Source organism: Sceloporus occidentalis, unplaced genomic scaffold, assembly GCF_023333645.1.
Source record: "Sceloporus occidentalis isolate IW3139 unplaced genomic scaffold, rSceOcc1.0.p SCAF_38, whole genome shotgun sequence".
NCBI classification, from domain to species: domain Eukaryota; kingdom Metazoa; phylum Chordata; class Lepidosauria; order Squamata; family Phrynosomatidae; genus Sceloporus; species Sceloporus occidentalis.
This window is the reverse complement of record NW_028317018.1, coordinates 1,007,877-1,032,370: the sequence shown is the minus strand read 5'-3', so window position 1 is coordinate 1,032,370 and position 24,494 is coordinate 1,007,877. Positions and strand designations below refer to the sequence as shown.

The following is a 24,494-nucleotide window of genomic DNA, read 5'->3' as shown; positions in this document are numbered from 1 at the left end:
CTGAGGACAATGGGAAAAAAATGGCTGGGTTACCCAAAAATGTAACTTTAAAAAAAAAAAAAAATTTCAATTGCATGGGGGGTGTATAATACATGTTTTTTTTAACATCAGGACTAGTACTTGTTTTGTGAAATGGTCTAATGGTTACATCACATGTAACATGCCCCTCGGCTTTTCAAACCCATTAAAAACTTCTTAAGATGGCCATTTAATTAAAATATAAATATATTCATATGCAGAAGCAGAAGACTACAAGGATTGTCGACAAGCAGTGCTTCAGGTATATTTAAGTACGTTTTGCTTTTAAATCTTTGGAATCAAACATTTTCTTTCCTCCTTTGTTACAAGATTTGTCGGAACACCTAAAATATTCTTAGGTTTTGGTCTTGATCATGTAACATCTCCCTGCCCCATTCTAACAATAAAATAACGAGAGTTTAATATATTTAGTGAGAAATAAAAAATAATCAACAATGGGCAGGTACCACATGTCAATAGTAAAGGGAAGTTTAAAACCCTTTTAGCAGCCAGAGGGAAATTGAAATCAAAATTCTGTGTCCCTCTGGCAACTGCAAGCTTAAACCGTAAGTGCCAAGGCTGCTCTTTCATTTATTGATCTATTCCATCTGTTTAGGTCTCAGACTTTGAAAAGGTTTTCTTTTCTAATGATTTTTAAGTATTTTTTTTAAGTATTTTATGTTTTTTATTCATTTTACTTTTTTATTTTTTTTATTTCTTTTTTTTTTGTTTAACAGTCAAGGAGTCAAAACAAGATAAAAAGAGGCCAGTTGGCTGGGGTAAAAGAGCTGCGTTCATCTGGACACAGTGGGGCCAAATGTGCAATTTTAATAGCTGCTTAGGGGTGGTCCCAGAATATACAAAATATACAACCTGTTCCCCACCACACCTACTTGAATTGATCACTTGATATGGTCTGATTGGCAGCTTTTGGAGTACAGCCTAATGACAACTGATATGACTTATATGTACATGGATAATTTGTTGTTTGTGGTAGATTCTCATTTATTCTTTTTAGGTAAGGTTTAGTTCCTTTACAACCCCTGATGTTATTAAAAATGTAAGGCCGCACAGGACCTTCTGCTTGGAAATTGCATGATATCCCTGTGGAAAAAAAGTCAATTTTCTGGATAAATGTAGCCATTATTCCTACCTATATGAGCACTCTGAATTGTTTAAAAAAGTGCCCAGTTGTTGACCTTCGTATGCAAGGAAGAGTCAGTTGTTAGACCACTGATGGTACAAACTCAACTTACTTTAAGGTGTACTTCAAAATTCAGTGTTCTACAGGTTCAGATATTTGGCTTTTTGTTGCAGTTGTTGTTGACACTTAAACAAAATATTTAGTAAAAAATGCAGCTGCTCTGGAAATAACATCAAGTTACTAACTATTATAATGTTAGGACTAGAAGTCAATGATCAAGCACAAAGTGTGGAAAGTTCAGTGGAACAATGCTTGAAGTCTGCCAAACCTTAGTAGCAAATTATAGGTGGCTGATCACTTCCAAGCTAAGAGTGTCCAGGTGGAGAAAGAAAAGTTCAGATAATAGTCCATAGAGTGAACAGAACAAAGTTTCTTAAATTATTTTTCAAATTAAACAGAACTAAAAAAGGAAAGGTTTTTAACCTTTGGAAGTGCACACACTGAAGCCAGGACACTTCACTTTTGACAAATCAGGTCCTGTCACAGTCAGTGTTAGTGGCTTTTACAAGTCCCTAGTGCATACAATGTAAAACAAATGAAAGAAATACAAAATAAATAATTGAGGAAAAGGTGGGGGATGGGGAGTTGTTCTTGGCGATCCTCCATTCATGAATCCTATTGAAATATAGACCAGTCAATTGCAGACACTTTTATATTTGTGACTCCACCAGTTTTGTGCCAGTAAGGCCTATGGCATTGAGATAAAAGGTCAGTGAAGAAGCAAAACCACAGGGAACCAATACGTAGCAGGATCCTTTCTTGATATGGAGTCTTCAGATATTAACACAAACCTACAGGCTCATGAAGTGACATTTGGTTTCCTAGTTCGAAATCCGTCTATTTTTTTTTTTTCTCTTAAAATAAATTTTAAAAGAAAGTATTAGTGCTACAACAATGCAACTTGAAGGTGGTTTTTTTCAGTAGCTTCTGAGTTGCAATAAAGTGAGTTCTTCAGAGCTCCTTAAGACCACTGTCCACTTGCAGGCAAGTCTTGTTTATCTTGGTTTCCGTGGTAACATATATAAGAGCATCCAGTATGCAACTGTATGAGGAAATCACAGATCCTTAAAAATCAACCGTCATCTGCCTGCATCCGTCTCAATCAGGATGGGGATAAGGCATAAAAAACAGACTGTGTTCTCTTGTATGAGCGAGCATGTGATGATACATTAACATTTCATATGGATTTTGTGTACAGAGCTTTACATGTGGCAATGTTTCTCCTGCAAGATTAAGGGTATCGCCAGAAGTGTCCATCAAAAATTGGGCACTACCAAGGCCAAAGAGCCATGTGTTTGTTGATGTCCTTAGATATGTCTCTTCATGTGCAAAGCAAGGTGATCAGACCTGGAAAAGCATCTGCAATGAAAGAGATTCACAAGAACCAGTTAGTATAGACGTTAAGACGTACCGTGAGTTATTACCTGTCAACTGAAGTGTATCTGCAAGATGTAGAATACATATATCATCTTAATGTAAATCAACCATTTTAGGCAAATTGGCCAGCTTAGCAGAAAAGCACTGGCCTGTTCTTATTAGTGAGAACATACTGACTACCTCTCCCTGACATTTAGCCAGGAAACATCGATATCACTGATTTTGTGTAAGCAGTTTGGGATCCTGCACGGCATTATACCTGCAATCATTATCCCTTACCATCAGCGCATAGCAACAGTCTCCAACCTGTCTTTTGCTGTAAAGGGAACGCATTATTAAAAAAGGAAACGCTTATGATTTAAACATCTGAGTGCATGAGGGGTGAAGAGCACATTAAAATCCTTGTGTAGCAGAGTACAAAGAAAAGAATTGGTTTCTAGGCTGAAGAATTGAGAATTCTTCAAATTCAAATCATTCACTGTCACTTTTCTACAAAATGTCTTGGCCCTGTGCCAACATCACGGACACCTAATGAAAGCGAGCTTCCAGAAAGAAGTCTTCCTGGAACTGAATAGGTTAAATCACCAAATGACTTTGCCTTCTAGATCTCCTTGCAGCTTCCCCTAAACCCTTTGAATGTTTGATTATTTACCTTTCTGTTGCCCCCTACCCCTTGGCCTTCTGTTTCTTTCTGTTTTCTGTACCATCTGTTGAAAAGCCATTAGCCTCAGTTGGAGAGCTTCCATATATATCCCTTAATGTTCTCCTTGAAAGTATGAGTTTCTCCGCTCTAAGGCTCTGGGCACCATAGTGCTAATGCATACATATGATTTAATTACAATGGCAATTAATGGTGCTGACTTTACTATCAATTAAGCAGCACAAAGAATGTCATTAACCATAAAATATGCTACAGTAAATATATACAAATGTTAACTGTACCATGGCGGCTTACTTTGAACCAAATCTATCTTAGACATTTTTGATCCAGCTTATTGTTAATGTCCTTTAACCTATTTACCGCCATATTGTCCGCTAATAGCTTTCATTAGAAAGGATCCCCGCTACTGTTTGTAATGGTCAATGTAAAGCACTGCAGAAAACACTAATAAATTATACAAGTAAAGTGTTTAAAAATGAGCCAAAAGACATGATATATAAACATAATATTTAAACCCTGCTTTTTCAGGCAACGGTGTTAGCACGTCTAATAAAGGGAATTTTAATAAATTAAGCAGTTAATTTACACCTTACCTACAAAGAGTATTTGATGCCCCTTAATTTGAGCTGGATAGCATTCTACCGATTCTACACTGTGTTGTCAAAACCAGGGCCGGCCCGACAATGGAGCCGTGTGGGGCAACCGCTCCAGGCGGCACTTTTGAAGGGGCGGCACTTTGTCGCCCCAAGCCCCTTTTTTTTTTTTAAAGCGAAAGAGAGAGTCTTTCTGAGCATTACAAGCCGGCACCGAGACAGAACAGGGAGACTCGCCGCAGGACTGCTGAAAGGTAAGTACAAGGGGGGGTAAGGGTAGATAATGGGGGGGGGCGGCAGGGATGGAGGGAGAGAAAGGCTAGTTAGGGGGGGGGCGGCATTTTAATTCGCCCCAGGCGGCATTTTGCCTTGGGCCGGCCCTGGTCAAAACCATAGCGTTTTTAACAAAACTCAAATTATCAGAACTACCAATAGCTTGTGGGTTTTTTTTGGTCCATTTGCTCTGGTGACTATTTCACTTAAGGAAAGCAAAACGTAGCACAACTATCACCTAATTTTGTGTTCTGAAGATATTTTCCCTTCTCATGCCTTTCTTATTGATTGACATTTCCCCCTTGTACACATAGCACTTGCGTAAGTGACAGATCTACTGTAAAACAAGGTGGATTCATTTAAAGAACCTCCATTCACGACCCTTGTCGTGGCTAAAAATGGTGCACTTATATTGGAGACTAATAATTCTGGAGACTATAAATGGTGCAGGCTTTACTGCTTTCTGAATCATGTAAGATAACAGGGATTTTATAGAAAGGGGCTTCTGCACAATAAAGACACAAGATACTGGGACACTAAATAATCCATATTATCCAGACAACTACATTTTACTGCCTCTTTAAACTGCATCTTTAAAAAAATGCTAAATAATTCAGAAGGAGATAAACAAAGAAAATTCAAACATTAACTCAATTTTGTAAAAAATTTTTTTTAACACATTAGGGCAGGGCTTGACAAATTTGTTTTTAATCTAGGAGCCAGCTAAAAAAGTTAGGAGCCAGCAATCACAGTCCTGCCCAGACATACCCAGGTTCCAGCATGTACTGGCTGACTTGGCATGATAGGAGTACATGCTGAAACCTGGCTTGCTGCCCCCCCTTGTGTATTGATGCTGCACATCCCTGTGCCATGCTGCTCCCCCCACTTACACAACCATGCTATCACACACACTCATTCATATACTCATACACACTCCTTCACCCCCTTACCTGCACTGCAGATCTCTCACACGCAGACTTCCATAGGGGCCCTGCTAATTCTCTGTCTCTCTGCACATACTTCTCTTGTCCCGCCCACTGGGAGGAGGAATGGAGCAGTCATGTGACCTGAGATGAATTCATGTGACTCCTGGTTTCCTGCTTCCCGTGGCCAGCACAAGAGAAGCTGCTTGCATATTCATTTTCGCCCGTTTTTTTGTTTTGTTTCGGTCACCGGTTTGGCTCACAAACACCTAGGCGCCAGGACAAAATTATCAGTCGCCATGGCGACCTGGCGCCTGGGATTTGTCGAGCCCTGCATTAGGGAAACATGTAAGAAATTAGTATACTGTAAAATAGGTAATGGGTAGATCACTACTGCTTCATCTCTGGCTGAAGTGGGGCCAGTTTCCTGGACTTTTTGGTAAGGAAGGTGGATGCTGGCGTTTTGACTTCCACCTTCCTCTAAAGATGGATTCCCCAACCTTGAACAGGAACCATGAAGAACTGACCCTTCTGCGTGGCCCCTAGGAAGGGGGGAAATAACGAGGCCCCTAAATCTCATAGGCGATGGGGGCCCACGACTATTTTACAACTAATTTAGTTGTAGCTCCAAACGTATTCATTATCAAAACTCATTTATTGTAATACCTGTTTTCCATTTTAGGACGCAGAGAGAATCATACATATAAACAGTATGACAGGGGTATGTTTTCTAACGGCACTGCGTATAGTACTCATGTTTGCTTATTACCGGACTGTGTCACAGGAGGGAGCAGTGAGGTCTCGGGAAGGCAGGATGCGCAAAGAGCACATGTCTTTGCAATCAAAGTAAGAGGCTGCCTTCCTGTTTCCTGACCTGCTATCCGACCAGCAGCTAAATATATAAACATGATTATATTACAGACATTTTCCCGGACCTTTATTTTAATGCTACTCCTGGGTTCTTTGGCCTGATAACCCATCTTCTTCAGCCCTTTTCTAATGTGATTAAAAGCACATCTTTATTCAATAACGTTGACAATAGCCCGACCGAGGCTTTGTCTGGCTTGCTAGGCCTTTGCCACTCGGCTTTCATAAGATGATAATGTCAGGCCTGTCACTTATAATTACAGGAGCTCTCTGTCCCTTTCACCCTACAACCTCTCTTTCCCATACAGGAATTCTTGTTCTTTCGGTGAGATTTCCTTCCATTAGGACACAAAATAATGAAGAACATTTTTATTGGGAGAGTTGTCTAAGAGAGTGAGAAAGTTGTTGTCAGTACAACTTATTGAGGTTTTATGTTATCTGTGTAGTGTGAAAAGAAGAAAGCAACACCCATGTAACGCCTCTTACACAAAGAAATGAATGATATATATATATAATTTTCTAAATAAAAGGAGATATATAAACAAATCTAAATCCTTTGTAAAGATGACATCATAATGTCTCATTGTACAGTGCTATAAAGTCAATGGTCAGGTTCACCTTTGCATCCCTTAGCAACTTGAGATTACTGGTCATTTTTCGACTTCTGTTCTTGTGGTTAGACATTAATTAAACTATTAATCATTTAGGACGTTCTATTCTGCACCAAATGTATCTGGACAAAATAACATCATGGGTACTCAAAAATGCGCATCCTATAATAACATTTACATAATTTTAGACTATTTCACGGACGCAGTTTCTATTAGCTGGACGGTCCAAAAGGTTTAGAACATTGCATGCTGTATAAAAGGACACTGGGATACTGAGATCTTGACATTTAGTGAAAGCTGAGCACAGACCTTATGGTGCACGTCAGCTTTATGTGTGATGTATGGTCTGCTCATCTTATACAGGGACTATTTTGTTTGCCAGATCACAGGACACTCTCCTTACCTGTCACAGTGGTTGCATTTAAATGGCTTTGCCCCTGTGTGTTTCCTATAGTGCCTCGTAAGCTCATCACTCCGAGCAAAACGCCACTCACATCCTTCCCAGGAACACTTGTATGGCTTCTCACCTACGAGACAAGGAGACATAAAGTGTGAGGAAAGGCAACGGCAAGTATTACATTGAGATTAGTAAAATATTTTATTTTATTTTCATGAAACTACCACTTATCTGAGGCAAACTTGCAGACAAAGATATATAATGGATATTCCCTTAAGTGAATGAATGTTGAGGAAAGCAGCCTTTAACTAATAAAATAGAATAATGCTCCAGGTAATTACAATCCAATTCTAAACCGAAGACACATTTTGGAATAGCAAGATACTGGGGGTGGATGCCAAAACTAGGGACTAAACCTAGAAATATGAGACAACTGGCAGGTCTGAGCACACACCTGCAAACAAGATGAATTACATACAGCTAAAATAATAAGGTTAAAACTCTATTGCTATGTAACAGCAGAAGAAAAGGACTCATTGCTCCCTTTTCCTTCCTTCATACCATGAATAAGCGATGGTATATTCTACAATTCAACAAGAATAAGTACCCTTTCACTCCGAGGGACTCAAAAACGAACTAGGAAGCCGAAGCAGTCTTTATGCATTCCAGCATTATGTAGGAAAAATCCATTTATATTATGATCATGATCTTATTCACGGTTCTCACATTCCCTAGTCACTCGTCTAGTAGAAAATGTAAAAAATAAACTGGATCACTGGTGACCTGCAGGTAGTTGGCAAGCTCATAATAGCCGAATACAACATCCTTCGGGCCAATTACAGGGTCACCTTTGTATGCTTAATAAGCTTTCACTGCTATATTAACAGGATCACCAGACTGAAGAAATGCTTTGCACGCTTTCAGAGGGGAGGAAATGTGACATTTGGAGATTTTTCCCAGTGTCGTGTTTTGGAGCTTTTCGCCTCGGTCCTCCGAGTGCCATCGATCATATTCCACGTCCGGAAAAAAGAACATTTTGCTGTGATTTTTTGAAGTGTTTATGGGACTCCAATGTGCAGGAAATCCACATATGTAATTAGACATTTATGGGTGAACAAGTATTAATGGACAGTCTGTGCACCACTGCAGTAACGAGCCAAACTACATTTTTGCCAACTTCAATAATATATCATTAGGCAGAGCAGGCTGATCTGTTCTGGATATATCTAGACGCAGCGCCAAACCACCTCGGTTAGGACATTTTTAATTGTTTTTCCCAGAACCATTCTCATTATATAATCCTTTTCTTTTTCGTAATTAGTTTATTTTTGTACCTGTTAGGTTTTTCCACTTCTCATCTTTCCTGATAATGTTAAAAAAAAAAATACATTATCAGTTTTTCACTTGACACTTAACAAAGGTATCCGTGTTCACATGTTTTCGATGCACTGCAAGAGGGTAGGAAAAATAAATTTTGTACTTGCAAATTCATTCTGTTGGAATCAGCAAGCGTACAGCAAAATTGCTCTCTGTAGACTGCTGAAACCACGAAATTAAATTTTGTATATGTTAAATTCTGTCATAGAATGGAACATTTTCCATACATAATTGTCAAGGTTCCGTACTGCAGTAATTTGTATTTAAGTGACTGTGTTGCTTTAACTCAATGGCTTACCATGAAACAAAATGCAGTATTATGTACGATATTTCTAATATCTCTTTTTGCTATGCCAGTTTTTCGCACAATAACACCAAGAGGGTATATCCAAAAGTATACTTTAAAGCTAATATGTACTGCTAGAAGGGAATGGCAGCTATATATTCCTGTACAGGGGGCTAACAAACTTCAGCCCTAAGGGCAAGCTCTGCCAAATGGCCATGTCTGTTATCTGTCCTGAAGGACAATCCTTTTTATCTGTAAATGGAGAGGGTGGTGGTATTTATTTCCACCTAGTTCCATATGGTGCTTCTCCCTGTCTAAGGTATGATTCCTCCTGGCTACCATATGTACTAGGAGGGGAACTGCATATCCATGGCCTCATTCAGCAATACAGTTGCCCACCCACACACACACACTCTCCAATGGACCAGAACCAAATCAAAGTAGCCCAGAAGGTAATTACTGCCTTGTCCATTGTGCCAAACCACCACTCACATCCTGTATCCATATGTTAGAGGACCCTTGAGCAGACTATAAAAGGATATCCATGTCTGCAGACTCAGCAGACTAGGATGTAACAGGAAGCATAGTGACCTTACTTCATAGCCCCATCACCGTTATTTCTAGCTGAATCCCTTATAACCTACCCATTAGGATTTCCGAGAACGGCTGATGACGCCGGTTTAACGCCTGATCCTTAATTAAACCTCTCACTTCTAATGCTTCTTATCTTTGGAACACTGAAATCTACCACAATAATCTCAAAACACTAAACATCATGATGCAATCAGATAGCAAAGAAAAATATTGACTGTACCCTACTGACCCTACTAATGTATTAAAAGAAAAGAGGAAATAGAAAGTTTTCCCTTAAAGAGAAGGATGTCTAGGTCTATTGGCAAAGGCCAGAATCATTTGAAATTTTTCTGAGTTACTGGAATTAGGTGATTAATCAACAGCGTATCTCCCAAGAGTAACTCTTTAGGAGGGACAGCGCCTCTGTGTCCTACTTTTCTCCCATGGTCTCTCTTTTTCTAACAATTTAGAATGTCATAGGTATGAGTGTATGAGGTCTTTGCAGATTTGCCCTAGCAGAAATGCAATTACAATAAAAAAAAGTACATTCAATTTCTAAATCCCATACTCTCAAAAGCCCACAAAGCCATCATTTTAACCCCCCCCCCCCGAAGTGTCCATCTTAGATCATTAGATCATTTACTTTTTTGTCTGGAACCTTCAAGGACTGATTTAAAAAGGAAAGAAAAAATTGTTTTCATGTTTTAACGCATACACAATCTTATCAACGTGAAAGGCTCCATAAGATACGGATGTTATGCAAAACCCACAGTAATAAGCAAAAATCTTAGCATGTCTTTTGTCTCCAAATCCAAATTTAGCTGGTGTACCATCATGCTACAAAAATGGTAATTGTAGCAGGAATTGTAGCAGGAATGTGTATAAACATTCTCTGTTTCATTCGCCCTATATGGAATTATTTCTCCTAGGGTTTTGGGTACTTATTCTCCAAAAGGATATTTGGGATTTGATGAATTCCTCTCTTTTTGTTGCCTGCCATTAGCGAGGCAGCATCTGTCTCCTGGTAGACAGTGACTCATTGCCCTGCCCGGGGCTGAAGTGGAAAGGTTACAATCCAATCCTTGCAGTATTACTTAAAGCTAAATGTGTAGGTGACCTATTAAACTCAGTCAGATGGGATTTTCGACCCTCAGAAGATTAGAGGATGTTTCTTTTCTTCCAATGAGGATATCTTAGATTCCCCGTGTTGCTTTCTGAAGGCACTAGTCAATTAGGTGAGCACCCGTTCAAGAAACACAATAAAACTAAAGAACTTTATTATCCTTTATTAAATACTTCCCTTTAACCTCCTATATTAAAATATCCATCTTTAGACAGACTTATACCTCCGTGCACTCTCAATCCACTATTAAAGATTTTTTTTGTAACGATAATTTATGATTACTGCCCCTCTGCAAAGCCAGTACCTCTCTGGAATTATGACTGCTGTGGGAGAGCATGGCTGGGACTCTTGTCTGTTACACAAAACCAAAATGAAAGTTCTCCTCTAAAGAGCAGGGCATGATGGGAGTTGTATTCTGTAGAAGACGACTGCCACCATTTGCGTATATTTTAATAAAAATGCAGGCGTTAACAATACAGTCTTTAAGAGAGGCCATTTCTTTATTCCAAATATGAAACATTTTAGTAAAAACATTGTGAGAGCGTCTTAAACCTTTTCACCAGATACGTGAATATTGCTCATATCCTCCGGGAGTCGAAATAGTTTTAAAATATATATATAAAACATTAACACGCAAAGTATGTATAAAACCGTAATTTTGTGGTTAAAATTCACATTTGGCCCTTTCCTTGCTTGTTGCAAATATTTTAAATGTGCATTATACACCAATCTATACACTCGGCAGCTGTACGTATTCCCACAAACAAAGGAAGTTGAATCTAAGGTATGAAATACGAACAATAAAGAAAAGAATACTATACATTTGTATGCAAGCATAATGGTCACCATATGCAGCACTTCAAGGACGTAACTTGCACAAAGAAATAAAAGGCTTACAGTGTTTATAAAAGAATGGACTTTAAATTCTAAGATGCTAGAGGCAGGAGGGAAGGCACTTCCAGAAGGCTTCCCATGAACCAAAATTATTACAATACTGAGCATAGAGAAAAAAAAGATATTTTCTCCTGTAAATCTTAACACACAGCCAAAATATCCAGTATCACCGGTTAAATGGGGCTTATAACCAAAATGGCTAAGTACAACTGATCTCTAGATTGTAAGCTTGTTTGAGAAGGGCCGTCCTCACTTGTTGTTGCTGTAAGTCTAATTGTCACGTTATATACTACTTGTCATGTCCTGTTTAACACATTGTACAGCGCTGTAGAATATGATGGCGCTATATAAAACAAGAATAATATTCTGTGTGGCCCAGTCACTGGCCCGGACTAGCCATAAGGTACCCAAGGCAAATACCCAGTGGTCATGGTGGTCTGTTTGGGATACCTAAACATCTGTTCATCTAGAAAGATAAAAAGAGAAAGTATTCATTCTCTATCCATTGAACATGTTCTTTCATGATTATTCAAGATTACGGCAGGAGACAAGGACTTCACTGTCCACATAGGTTTATCTGTGGGCTTCCAGCTGCTGTGGTAGAACATGATGTGGATTCCTGTCTCTGGCAATAGAGCACGATGAGAGAGGATGTCTTCTATTAAGCAAGAAGTGTTTGTCTACGACTAAATCATTTCAAAGATGTGGCCCAAAATGTACATTCTAATCGTTTTCAGGCTTTAGAAAGCAACTTGAAGAACAAGCATATTAGCTTTTTCATGTTTAAAACTTCAAAACACCACTGTAACTGAATATAAAGTGTTTGAATTGATGAAGAGGGGCAGGACCCAAAGCTGTATCTCTAGTCCTTGCGTGCCTGGCAGAGTGAGAAACAGAGATTGCCGTATTAATCCTCCCAGCGTTAAGGGATTCACAAATGTTAAGGCTGGAAGTGAATTAGAAAGGTCCTTCCTTCATTAGAAGGATTAATTTCATATCCCACAGATGCTCATTAAGTATTCTGATTAGACTAAAGGGCGAATTGAGAGAGAGGGAGGAAAAAAATGGCTTCCGCTGTAATTATCTTGTTTGGGAACTATGCAATAGCTTTTGCAGGAATTAATTGCTTTAGGGCAAAAAAAGTATAATTTTAAAAAAAAATTGGAAACTCAAGTTTTGCAGATACTAACAATGTATTTTTTGTCGATTGTATTTAAAAGTAACATCCTTTAGGAGGCTAATGTAGATTAGCTCCTATTTGGTTTGATCAATAAAACTTCTATAGCATAGGTCAAAACACTGCATCCGCATAGTGCTCCACAGATTATAACTAATAATGATATCAATTACTATTAATATCAATAACTAAGAAAATATTGATCTGTCTTCAGGGAAATAAAAAAAATAAATAAAAAAAATCTCGATATGAACCGACAATACTCCTTGAGCGCATATAACGATCTCTTGTTGTACAGTACAACAAAGCCGCTCTTCATTAATTACACCACCCATCAACCTCAGCCAGCCCATGAATGTTTTAGGAATAATGGTACTTGAAGCCCAAAAGTACAAACTTGCAGCTCATATATAGTTACTAAAAAAGACAATACGCACACAGAGATTTTTATTTGGCGTTTTGACAAAAGTTCTTTTCACCAAGAATAAAAATGAAAAACAAAACAAAACTTTTTTCACTAATAAGAATAAAAATACAAAAAAACTTTTTCCACGAAAACGAGAATAAGAATAAAAAATAATAATAATATATTTCTGCTAGTAGAGTGCTAACACGATCCTTCTCAAGTCTGACGATATTAAAAGCAAAGTATAACAGTAAAACGTCAAAAAATCTAGCCAAGATTGTACTCGTGTTGCAGGCTGATTTAGCTGCAAAGCTAGCAGTAAAAGCAATCCACTATATGGGGGAAAGGAAAACGGAATTGATAATCCATTTTGCATGATTTTATTATGCAACCTGCGAGACATGGAGCCATTTTGATATGTCATCTACGGCAAGCATTAGGCCTCATTCTGGAAACGGTAAATGGATTTCCAGTTTTTTTTAGATGCATGCTATAATGACTTCAGCTCTCTCCAGGGTCATTTAAGATGTCAGGGTTTTTGATAGGTTTCCTATAGGCTTCTCAAATCCTCAGAGCATTAGAGAAACAGAAGCCTTCTCCTTGCATACATTATGGATATTTTTCTGATGTCTGCTTAAGAGAACGCATATGGCTTTGTTAAGGTCTTTATCATATTGGTGCCCGAGTACAAAAAACAAAAGCCTACAAGCCTGTAATCCAAATGTACTACAACCGAATGATCACTTTGAACCTAATGAGGCTGCTTTTGTGTACCACAAATAACTTAAGGTTACACTCCTTGAAAGAAAAGAATATTAAAAGGAAGTGGAAATCTCTATTTATATACAGGCTTTGGATATGTAATTAACAACTAAGTGCTTTCCATGGCAGGAGCTAAAAGATTTTTTTCCAACACAAATTAAAATTTTTAGTCCTTGTAGTTTTTGTCCTTTTATTCTAACAGATTCCAAGTATGCATACCCTCCTTATGATCCGCAGGTCTATGCAACGTTCTAAAGAAGAGACCTGAGGTTATGGGACTAAATATAATTTCCTATGTTGGCCCAATATAAATATCTGATTACGCAGGGAAAATTATTTGCAGTCCTCCAGCTGATTTAAGGATATTTCTTTTACCCCATAGCTTCCAGCTGTTTTAGATTTGCCCAAAAAGTCCTTGCAATGCACAAGCAGTTTATTTTCCTGCCAAATGTATGGCTGCATGCACAGCGCCCAAACAACTCACTGTGCAGGGGCAAAGATAGGCCATTAACTCAGAACGCCACCCACGTACAGAGAACTGTGCAATGTTCCGAAATCATCCACGTAACATAGATGGACCAAAACGTGGTGACAAGTTAATGTCACCCAAAGGCTTAATTATTGTTGGAATACGACTGTAATTAACCCCTTCATCCAGCAGTTGACTTAGAATGTTAAGGCTTACAACAGCTGAAGGGCACCACCTCTGTCGAAAACCTGAGGACGGAGTATTGTAGTAATGGGTCATTAGCGGTGTATGGTCACTCTAAATGTTCTGACCTTCAAATCAGTAAAAAGAAACATTCAGCACACACTTACTTTAATATATGAGTCTTTGTGGGAAAGAGCTGGATTCTGCGATCTAAAAATGAACTATCCAGGATAAATAAGGACAGGGAATTACATATTCAATGCTAACAAGAAAGCAAAAGGGAGCTTGCGATGTTACACCTAATGTGAGGGAAATTTAGGCCTGAGAATAGAAAACCATGAAAGAAAAGGTGAAAATAACCACCGAAAGTCACACATAACAGATACTGAAATAGAAGATGTTACATAAGTGCGTAGGCAACCTGAAACGGGGGATCCATAAGTTGCTAATTCAACCAGTCAATGCATATTTATGGATATATAAAAAGTAGATGTAAAATATGACACTAAAATAATACAAAATTCATTTTTCATGTAGTTGGAAAAGGTTTTTGAATACACTATATTTAACAGTAACGCAACAGAATGACGTTTCCAACAAACCGGTATTATGCCTGGGAAAACTATTTAGAAAAGGTTTAAAACAACAATAAAAACTGTCCCCGAATTGGCTGGACTGTGTCCTGCACAATACTTCTGTATACAACTCTGACACCTGAGAAGCACTTTGTTTAATGCTGCCCCTTTTAGACCAGCCATTAATCCAATGAGATCAATGGCTTGGTTGGTAATTTTATGAAGGCGCCCACAAAAATCTTCCAGGTACCAAAACATATCCACGTGTCTTGGTTTTTGTTGGACAGTCCCAATTTCCTGGACTGCCCACTGCCCAATGAAAGGGCACTTTTACTATACTGGACATCTGAAATGTTGAGGAGTATGAAGGCAAAATGTGTATGACTACCACAGCATTTGCAGTGAACAAAGGGTCATACATCAAAGGCTGAAACATCATGACTTGTGTCCAGTTGGAAAAAGAGGATGACTAAAGGCCTGGAATACCTTCCATTCTATTTATCTGTGTGTTCTGGAATTATCCTCCCATGTCTGACTTTGGAAAGCCATTAGGCATTAAGCAGATCATCAATTATGAAAGAAATCTTTACCGTATATCGCAGCTGTAAGGAAACTGCAAATTTTAACTATTAACTTACTATTAACTACGTAGATACCTGAAACAGGTTGGATTGTTCATTGATTGTAATAAAGGTTAACATTTGTAACAACAGCTATAGTAACGTCTAACCTGTAATAATAATTTATTATATAGTCAAACATAGCGGCAGGCTTATGATGATGACAGATATAAAGGATTTGGGTTTAAGGGCTGATTCAGGGGCCGCAGGTGGCACCACAGTGTAGAATTTACACTTGTGCTCCATTAATTGCTGACATATCCTTCCTTCTCTCTCTCACTCTCCCCCCTCCCCCTCCTGTCGAGTGCCTCCAGGGAGAACAGCCAAGATGCAGGCTCAGACTGGTACCCGGCAGAAACACAGACCAGCCAGGCAGCCAATTAGCCTCAGAATAAAGAGCGAGAGGATGATGCAGTAGTCTAGCAACAGAGTGACTGAGAAGAAACAGCTGAGCACCAAGCAAGGGATGGTACCCTGGATTTAACAGGCCAGCCAATTAGCACAATGCATTTAATGCTGATTGTGTTGCCAAGCAACCAGCATCATCACACTGCCTCCGTTCCCCACACCTTTCTCCTGCTCTGCTCCAAGTCCCTCAGTAACACCTTCTTCTGAGCACTGCATGCGGCTGTAATTACAGCCCCACTGTCTGCTCTTGTTATTATATGAAGTCCCTGGAGACCCTGGGGAAACACATTTTAACCCTGTCACTGCAAAAAAAGTCTAAATTAGGAGTAGTGACTGACCATAAATTGCATTAAAAAGGCTAATTAATTTAAAACCTTGACGCTTTGGAAGAGACATTTCTCAAATGGTTTCAAAAAGTCACCCTGCTGTAAACAACCATTTTATTTTAGTATTACATCATAAGTCCTTTTAGAATACTGGTGATACACAAACCCATATCAAACATTTGGCTTACAGTCTTTTTATACCACATTCTTTTTAATGCTTACTATTTGTACCATAAACCCATGACAAAATATACACTGTATTGAATTTTTTGCATCTTCTCCAAAACATTAATTGTGAAGTAGCAATAAACATTTAGAGATGGTCTCAGCAATTAAGCAATTAAGTTTAAACATTTATTATTTTTGTCAACTGTGGTGGTATCATGAAAACTGGTCAGTTGAGCATTATTTTCCATATACCACCAAGCAAAAGGAAAAACAATACATTTGTTTGATGAAACAAAGAATCAAGTTTCATCCATTCTTTTTCTAAGGTAGAACACATAAAAATCCCATTGCCATTTTGTGGTTCCAACTTTCCACCTAGCCATTTTGATTATTTCCATTTTGGTTTGTGGGAAAGTGGCTATGTTTCAGCTCAGCTCTTAGAGGTACATGCAAAACAGAAAATAAATATATATCTCCAGCCATGTATGCCGTATACCTGTTTCTTCCTGTGCTAGTCTTCTTGAGGTTGGTTGTCACATAGAAATCATCAGACCTAATGTTGATGTTGTACTGGAGGCAATTGCTCTAAGCAGAGATTGAGACGGCAGCATGGCCTTCAAGTTGAGCCTATGTCAAGAGTCTTGTTTTTTTTCAACCCCCTATCTTCTCCTTTAGCTTTATGACATAGTTTATAGTGCTCTGCATGTTAGAATCTGTTTCTGTAAAAACAGATTTAATGCTGTTGGTGCAATTCTGAGGTTCCTTCAGCATCTTCATTAGATCTTTAATTATCTTCATGATAGGGTTAACTAAAACTTTTCAGACTAACTGTGTGGTTAATCTGGAGCTGCACACCAGATGGATGTTTCAGTCTCCTCCACATTATGCTGCAGGTTAGCGACAGGTTGGCCATAAAAAGCCTGCAGCACAAAAATTACAGTAATGCAGAAGCATCTTTACTGAAAATACCTGGCGCCATCGTCAGTGTGGCACAGCAGAAATGTGAGAATGTAGCCCATCCAACGGCAAAGGATTCTGTTATCCTGTATAGCAGATTTATCATATGCTTTAAAGTTATTTGACGATATAACAACTAGCAGAATTAAGTACCAATGATGCCACCAACATCAGCACCAAGAAAAACCTTTTTCATGGTAAATTCTTTTGGTTCTTTGACAGGGAAGAAAATGCAGAACACAGGAAGAAAATCTGCTTTATTCACTCCTCATCCCCGTCTCCTCTTTTCCCCTGCATATGTCCATACCCAAGTACTTGAGGTGCTGCACTATTTCCCCCTCTTCCAGCTGACTGAAGACTGAAATGGGCTATGTAATGGTGACTTCTGAAGAGCTATTGTATCATTGTAAGATGCCCTCGCTAATTCAATGGCCCATCTGTCTGCAAGGAAACATATGCCCTAGCACCCTCAACAACACAATCTCTGATCTTTTAGGACATTAGTCCAGGTTCACAAATTAACCCATGTGGGTCCAGCTAGTTGGCATCTAATAACTTGTATCTATAAAACCACTTGAATAACATGATGCATAAACAGCAACATTTCTAGGTTTTTTGGGGGCTACTTTGTATAAAATGAGCAGGATCATTCAGGAGTTGTGATTTGGAAGCCAAAGTGCACAAGGAAGTTGTTTCACTTTAACAGGAGATTGAATATACTGTTTTTCAGTATTCCTACAGATATGAGTGTAATACACTAGATTGTAAAAGTGTACTGGTACACCTTAATAATTTACTAAATAAAGGATTTAACATTTTAAATGCAGATCTGTGGTTGTAGAACATGAAACCTCACAATATACTGTAGCAGAGCACCAAGATATAATGTCATGCTGATACTAACATTGCTATAAGCACAATAAATATTTACCATCCCTCTTCCTGTGTTAGCGGGATTAGTGCCCTTTTAAATACCCCTTTAATAAGATATTTGTGAATGTGGTAATAAAAAGGTTAGTACAGATTTTATGTTCAGTTAAAAATATTTTTGAAAGCTCAAAACCTTTAAAAAAAGAAAGAAAAAAAAAAAAAGACTAAAAACCAAATGACTTAAGAAAATCTCCTGCCAGAGACTACAAGAAAAAAAGGAATCAATTTTTGGCTGCTTTCCCATTTTCAATCTGCCCAATTCTGCATTCTGTCAATGTTCTCCTGTGATCTCTCTATTATATGTTTTTGTCCTTCAAGGCACAGTCCCATTTAACAATAAGTTCTAATCAGCACACAGGGTGCTGTAAAACAAAGTATGGCTCTTGATATTGGAATAAATGTCAGATACATACTTATTTCCCTATTTGCAGTTGATGTGATGCCATATCCCTTCTTATGTATAATTTTTAAGATGTGAATTTACAGACTATTGGAATAACACTAGTAAAGGTCAGTAGAGATATTAGAGCGTCTATTGAACAATTAACAATGGGATTACCATTGATAGATGAATAAAACTCACAGCCAAAGGCTTTTTTAGAGGACAATAGACAGTGAGTCTGTATACAGACAATATATATTGTTGTTTTTAAAAAAAATGCCAGAGGTGAAGTGTCAGCTTGGATACTGATAATTTGAATGGCATTGGTAAGAGTTTCCTTAAAGGCTGGTTCAAGAACGAATGGGTTGGTACACATGGTGGGTAATTGCATAAAATAAGAGGAGTCGCCTAAGGGGTTATATATAATTTTACATGAGTTTCATTATCGGTTTATAGGATTGATTTTATATATAGCTGTATGAAATCGGCTAACAATAAGCATAAATATTATTTAGATTACTCATTTTTTCAGTAGCTAATTTGGGGATTTGCTAATCATGCTAAGCAAAAGATAGCAGCAATGACATATAGTAGGAAAGATCTAAGCAGTACCTGTATGCGTCCTCTGGTGAGCTTTCAAATGTGAACTCTTCGTGTAGACTTTCCGACAGCCATTAAATTGGCACCGATGAACCCTTTTCTTGTTTTCGGGGGATGCTTCCCCCGAGCCACCAGCCTGCTCACTGTCGCTGAGGGCACACTTTGACGTAACGGCAGACGATGCAGACTCTGTTGCCTTTCCCGAGCTGATAGAGGCCTTTTTGGCCACAAGTTTTAACGTAACAGTGCCGTCCAGTGAAGATAGGGACTGGGGGGTTTTGACTAGATGCCTACTGAGTTCTGGAGAGGATGGTGGCGTTAGAGAAGTTACTGCATTGAGTTGCGCTTGATTTACGGATGTGTAGCACTCCGAAGAAGAACTAGCGGGCTGTAGACTAACACACGTTTCAGATAGCAGTTTGTCTTGCGAAAGCAAAACGTCCATGCTAGGACGCTTCTCGTATGTGCTAATGTCCACAGGAATTACAATGGGATCAAGCTTTCGGGCATTGCCTTCCGTGCCCTGAGCAATAGAGGTGTTAAGAAAACAGTCAATATCCTCCCCAAAGGTCTCTGTCATTTTCTTAGGTTCTGTTTGCAAATACCGTTCCAACTCCAGACATGTCTAGAAATAAAACAGAAAAGTAATTTTATAAAATGATTAGGGTACACAATAAACACAAGATTAGGACATGCTAAAATTTGTTGGGTTTTTTTGAAGAAAAAATTCCAGTTAGCATGCGGCTGTATATGGACTAAGGTTTCTCCAGCATGGCCACTCTGTGTCTTGGAAACATGGAAAACCAAACAACACATTAAAGATAAGGATTGTAGAATTCCAAAAGATAAATATATATATAACAGAGGAGTATACTTGCCAACCATTTTGGATTTCTAGCGACAGGCCTTATTTTTGACATTTCGATTGTGTATCATGCTGAGCAAGGATTTATTGCGGGTCTTTAACACAATTCCCTACGTAGATTCTAAAGAATTATCATGATTCCTTGACATGCAAAATCAATTCAACCGACTATACAACTGTGTATCAGTCTGAGGCATGCTACTTGGCGTATTCTATTCTTTTGTCTCCCACAGCAGTTCATCCCATATACAGAGTCGAAATTTGTTCGCTCTTGAATAACACCGCAAGGACGCAGTTAAATATGTTTATAGTATTTAGAATTAAGCTTCCGTGCTCTCTTTGCCACCAAGACGAAGAGGGCTCACAGCATCTGTTTCCTTATATACCATAAATTATTTTTTTTCTAACAAAATATTGCAGTAAGGCATTCCGTGAATATCTGAAAGGCTGAGATAACTTTTTGACTGCTTACAGGTTTCTTTACCAGCTCATAACAATTTCTCAGAGGAATTAAGGCAACAGAATGGCGCATACCAATTTATCTGGAACAGGCTCTAAACACGTTGTCAAAAAAAGAATAAGAAATTACAAATAAATGGCCTGCTTCTTTCATTGACAAATGGAGCTGGATTTCTCTTTCCAAGGAGGTATAACGTGCAAAATTAACATGATATTAACTTTAGGTAATGGTTAGCAAGCTGACAATAACCGCTTTTTGCAAAACATAATGGATACCCAGAGACAATACGGAACTCCAATATTTCTCCTCTGAGCTTAAATGCTTAGGAAAATAAGCTATTTTGTGGTTATTAAAATGGTTGCCCTGGGCCAGTCTAATATGACGGAGATTTAGAAGCGGACATAGTGAGAGTTGAAATTTTAATGAATTGCTCTGTGAGAGCTACTCCCTAATGTTTCATGCAACTCAAATCTGAAAGGTGTCGGGAAAAATTATGGACACACAAATACACACCATTAAAAAAAGTCCATGAGAATTCAAAATAAATACTGTTTTTTCATTGCCCTGTATACAGCAAACATAAAAAAAACATTCTCACATCCCATAGAGTCTAAAGAAATTATTTGTCATAAAATTGATTATTTTTTTTCAGGCAGGGACATTACTCCAACAGCAGAATATTGAGTTTCAAATAACTCTTTCAGTACCAGTATAAAACATACATGCTGGCATTCTCGCTCACTCTGGAGAAACTAATTATTTATTACCTGCAATGAAAAAAAACCCCACAGAGGTGGTAGAACAATTCAGGTACCGTAGAAATGATTCAAACATCAATATATCACGAAAATGGAAAACTACCGAAGTGTGCAGCCAGAATGAGAAAAGAAATGCAAAAGCATTTGTAAAAGTGATAATTATGCATTAGCCGATTATCGCGTTTGCTGCTATTGGACATGCAGTCTTTAGAAGCAGCAAAACAGTGAGCTGTCCATGGTATGTGGGATGAACAGTGAGATGCCGTTCCCGCGTACCCAATTATATTACTGGAAAAGTGTCTAATGATAAGGGAATACAGATTAGGACCACACATAAAATTAGAGAAATGGTCTATAAAGTCCATATACAGTATATCACTGAAGCAATTACAAACTACGGATACATAGAAATTCACAAAATATTACAAAAAAACTAAAGATGAACAATACACACTAGAGGTAATTGGTTCTCAAATCTACCAGCGGGAGCCATCAGGGTCTCAGAAAGCCCAGAATTTGCTATTATTTGCATGAGAGTCGTCCGACTAATGGCCCAACAACAGGAAGCTACCCTCCAAGCTTTTTCATGGCCCCTGTGAAAATGTTTTATTGCATTACATTGTTAATTACATGTATCACCCCTCAAGTTAATGCAACCCTTATACTATATAACTATATCAACTTTAGAAATTTCAGGCAACACTGATTGACCATCGTCTTTCCATAAACAAATGGAAACAAGTCATGAAACACAATGATGGAAAGATATGCATTGGAAACCACTGGCTCAGGGTTCCCTTCTAACTTAGACCTTTGTTCCCTTGTCTACTTACAGTACATTGGCTGGATATTGATCTAACATGATCAGTAATTCATTCTTTTTTATTCAATCCATAAATAATCAGTATAAAATGAAGTGTATAAAACAAACAAAAAATCCTAAACTAGCTCATCTTGTTTTGAGAAAAAAAATATGACTGATGGTTTGGTGAGGATGATCCCGCCAATACAAATCGACCTACGCCATATATATAGTTAGGTATGTACCTATACATAAGAATGATGATAAAGGGGATAATATTATAGAACAATAATTTAAATTACAAAACCTGTAGAAAAAGATGTATTTGTGATTGTATCATCTGTGGTTAGAAAACCAGTCTTTGGTACACGGGACATTCACAAAATAAATGTTTCTGTGTAATTTTTTAAAGGTTTAATTAGTGTTTGTATAAAATGCCAAAACAATAATACAAATAGTCTCGAGATCCACTTGGCAGCGGGAGACCAAGGTTAATATACGTTATGTCCCATAAAATACTTATTTCATACATTTACATTTTACACACCAGGTAAGGGAGTTTTTACAACAATAGAAAAAGGACAAAGTCTCTTGCATGGGGGATAAATGATTAGAATTCTTTAAATGGTGTAATGGGTCACCATAGTAACTGAATACCCACTCCATCAAATGCATAGGCTAATACTGCAGCTATGAGGCTCCATTGAACATCTTTTCTTTAATTTGCATATTCACTGTAACAAAGGTTTTAAAGATCCTTTATTTGATAAAATTAATAATAATTAATAAGTTAATGGCAGCTAAACATATAACTGCCTATGTGGTAGGGTAACTGCATGGATTTGACTCTAATGTCCATTACAGAAATAAAATAAAAAAACACAATATAATAGTCTGCCCTGAGGACATGACCTATGGAGTCTGGAAAGGTTACGTTTTTCTCTATAGTATACTTTATAGCTGTGTTGTCTAAGAAACATATAAAGACTAAACGCTGCCCTTTATTATATACTTAAATCCATTTTTAGATGATGAGGCTTGGCAGGAAAGCTGTAGCTTCAACTTACTGAGTTTATTAAGCACGGTGAAGGGTAATTATTGACACCTTCCTCTGGCCGGCTGTTTTGGACAGCCCTGCATAATGCATAATTCAATTGATAAGGAGACTTTCAATTCAAATTGAGTTGATAAGGAGACTTTTAAGATACTTCAGTGTGTATGGTTAAAAATAAGCAACACTCTAACTACATGTATATTCTGCCTTATGGGGTCTTCAGCCATGAGGACTGCCAGCGTATAAGAAGAATTTAATCTCAGCTAGAGAACGTCTATACGGTAAAACGGTAGAATAAAATCCTCCTTTATATTTTACTTACTAAGGAAATGGTCCATATTTAACTGGTTTGTCTAATGGGGTCAGTGTTGATCAATAAAATTATTAAATTAGTAAATACATGAGTGCATACATATACACACACACACACAGTCTTGGTCAAAGCATGCAGGATGTACTCATATTCAATCACAGGGGTTAATTAATGGGGCTGAGCAGATTATGGCTGCCTGTTTTTGCTTACTCCCTTTGGAATTGGCTTGAATTTCCTCTCTCATAATATGCAAATTAAATAAACTCCATTGCAGACAGTGACGTGATCTGATATACAAGCTAATGGCCACTGAATTATGCTCAAGTATACCTTGACAGGGGGTCTCAGCCCAATAAGTTCAGAACATGCATTCCATCTAACAAAAATGTGCAGCTGTCACAAGGAGTACGGGGGAGACTGTGGGTCTGCGGTTTAATAAAATGACAACTTAATGGGAAAAGAAAAGTCTTACTCTGAGAAGTATATTAAAGTGTACTGAACTGAGAAATGAGAGATCCTTTGCGGGGATGGAAACAAGCGTAGCTTACAAAACGCTGACCAAATTTCCCGAATTCTGGTGAATTACAACATTTCAAGAATGAATAAAAAAGTTGGCTATGAAACTTCAAAAGTATCTACAGAGAAAGTTTAGAGTGCTTCAGTTATCTTCCTATTAAGTAAATGTCTGTAATGACATCACACAGTTAGGATTAATCATTACTTACTGTAAGAATTCCAAGTTCAAAAGATTGATCTGGGGCCATCTTTGACATGGGGCTAAAGAGGCTTCTGCCCAAGGTCCAGGCACGCATCAGCTACCCCTTGATGTTCCTTTGCCCCTATTACTAGCAGTATAGTTGCCCCTGCTCTGTTTCCCTTCTCCAACGATAAAGACAATGGCTGTTGGTATCCTGTCATCTAGTCTGTCTGCAGCTGTTTATTCAGCATGCTGCCTATAGGAAAGAACACCAGGCAGGAACCTATGCCAGAAAACAATAGGCAGCCTACAAAGGATGATTTGATAAAATCTCCACTACCATTTAACAAGGCCTGGTATTGATCCACATTATTATGCTCATCTTAAATGTACTCAGACTCCAGA

General features: G+C 38.1%; 1 protein-coding gene across 1 annotated transcript in view; it reads right to left on the bottom strand.

Annotated features, from left to right (window-relative positions):
* Positions 1-2,529: 2,529 nt before the first annotated feature.
* Positions 2,530-24,494, bottom strand: part of LOC149290586 (Krueppel-like factor 7) — a 54,264-nt gene continuing 32,299 nt past the window's right edge. The window contains exons 2-4 of the mRNA XM_089488537.1: positions 19,153-19,765; positions 6,931-7,054; positions 2,530-2,581 (exon numbers count right to left, since the gene is read on the bottom strand). Of these exons, the coding sequence (XP_089344663.1) occupies positions 2,530-2,581; positions 6,931-7,054; positions 19,153-19,765 (789 nt within the window). The remainder of the gene's footprint in view (positions 2,582-6,930; positions 7,055-19,152; positions 19,766-24,494) is intronic.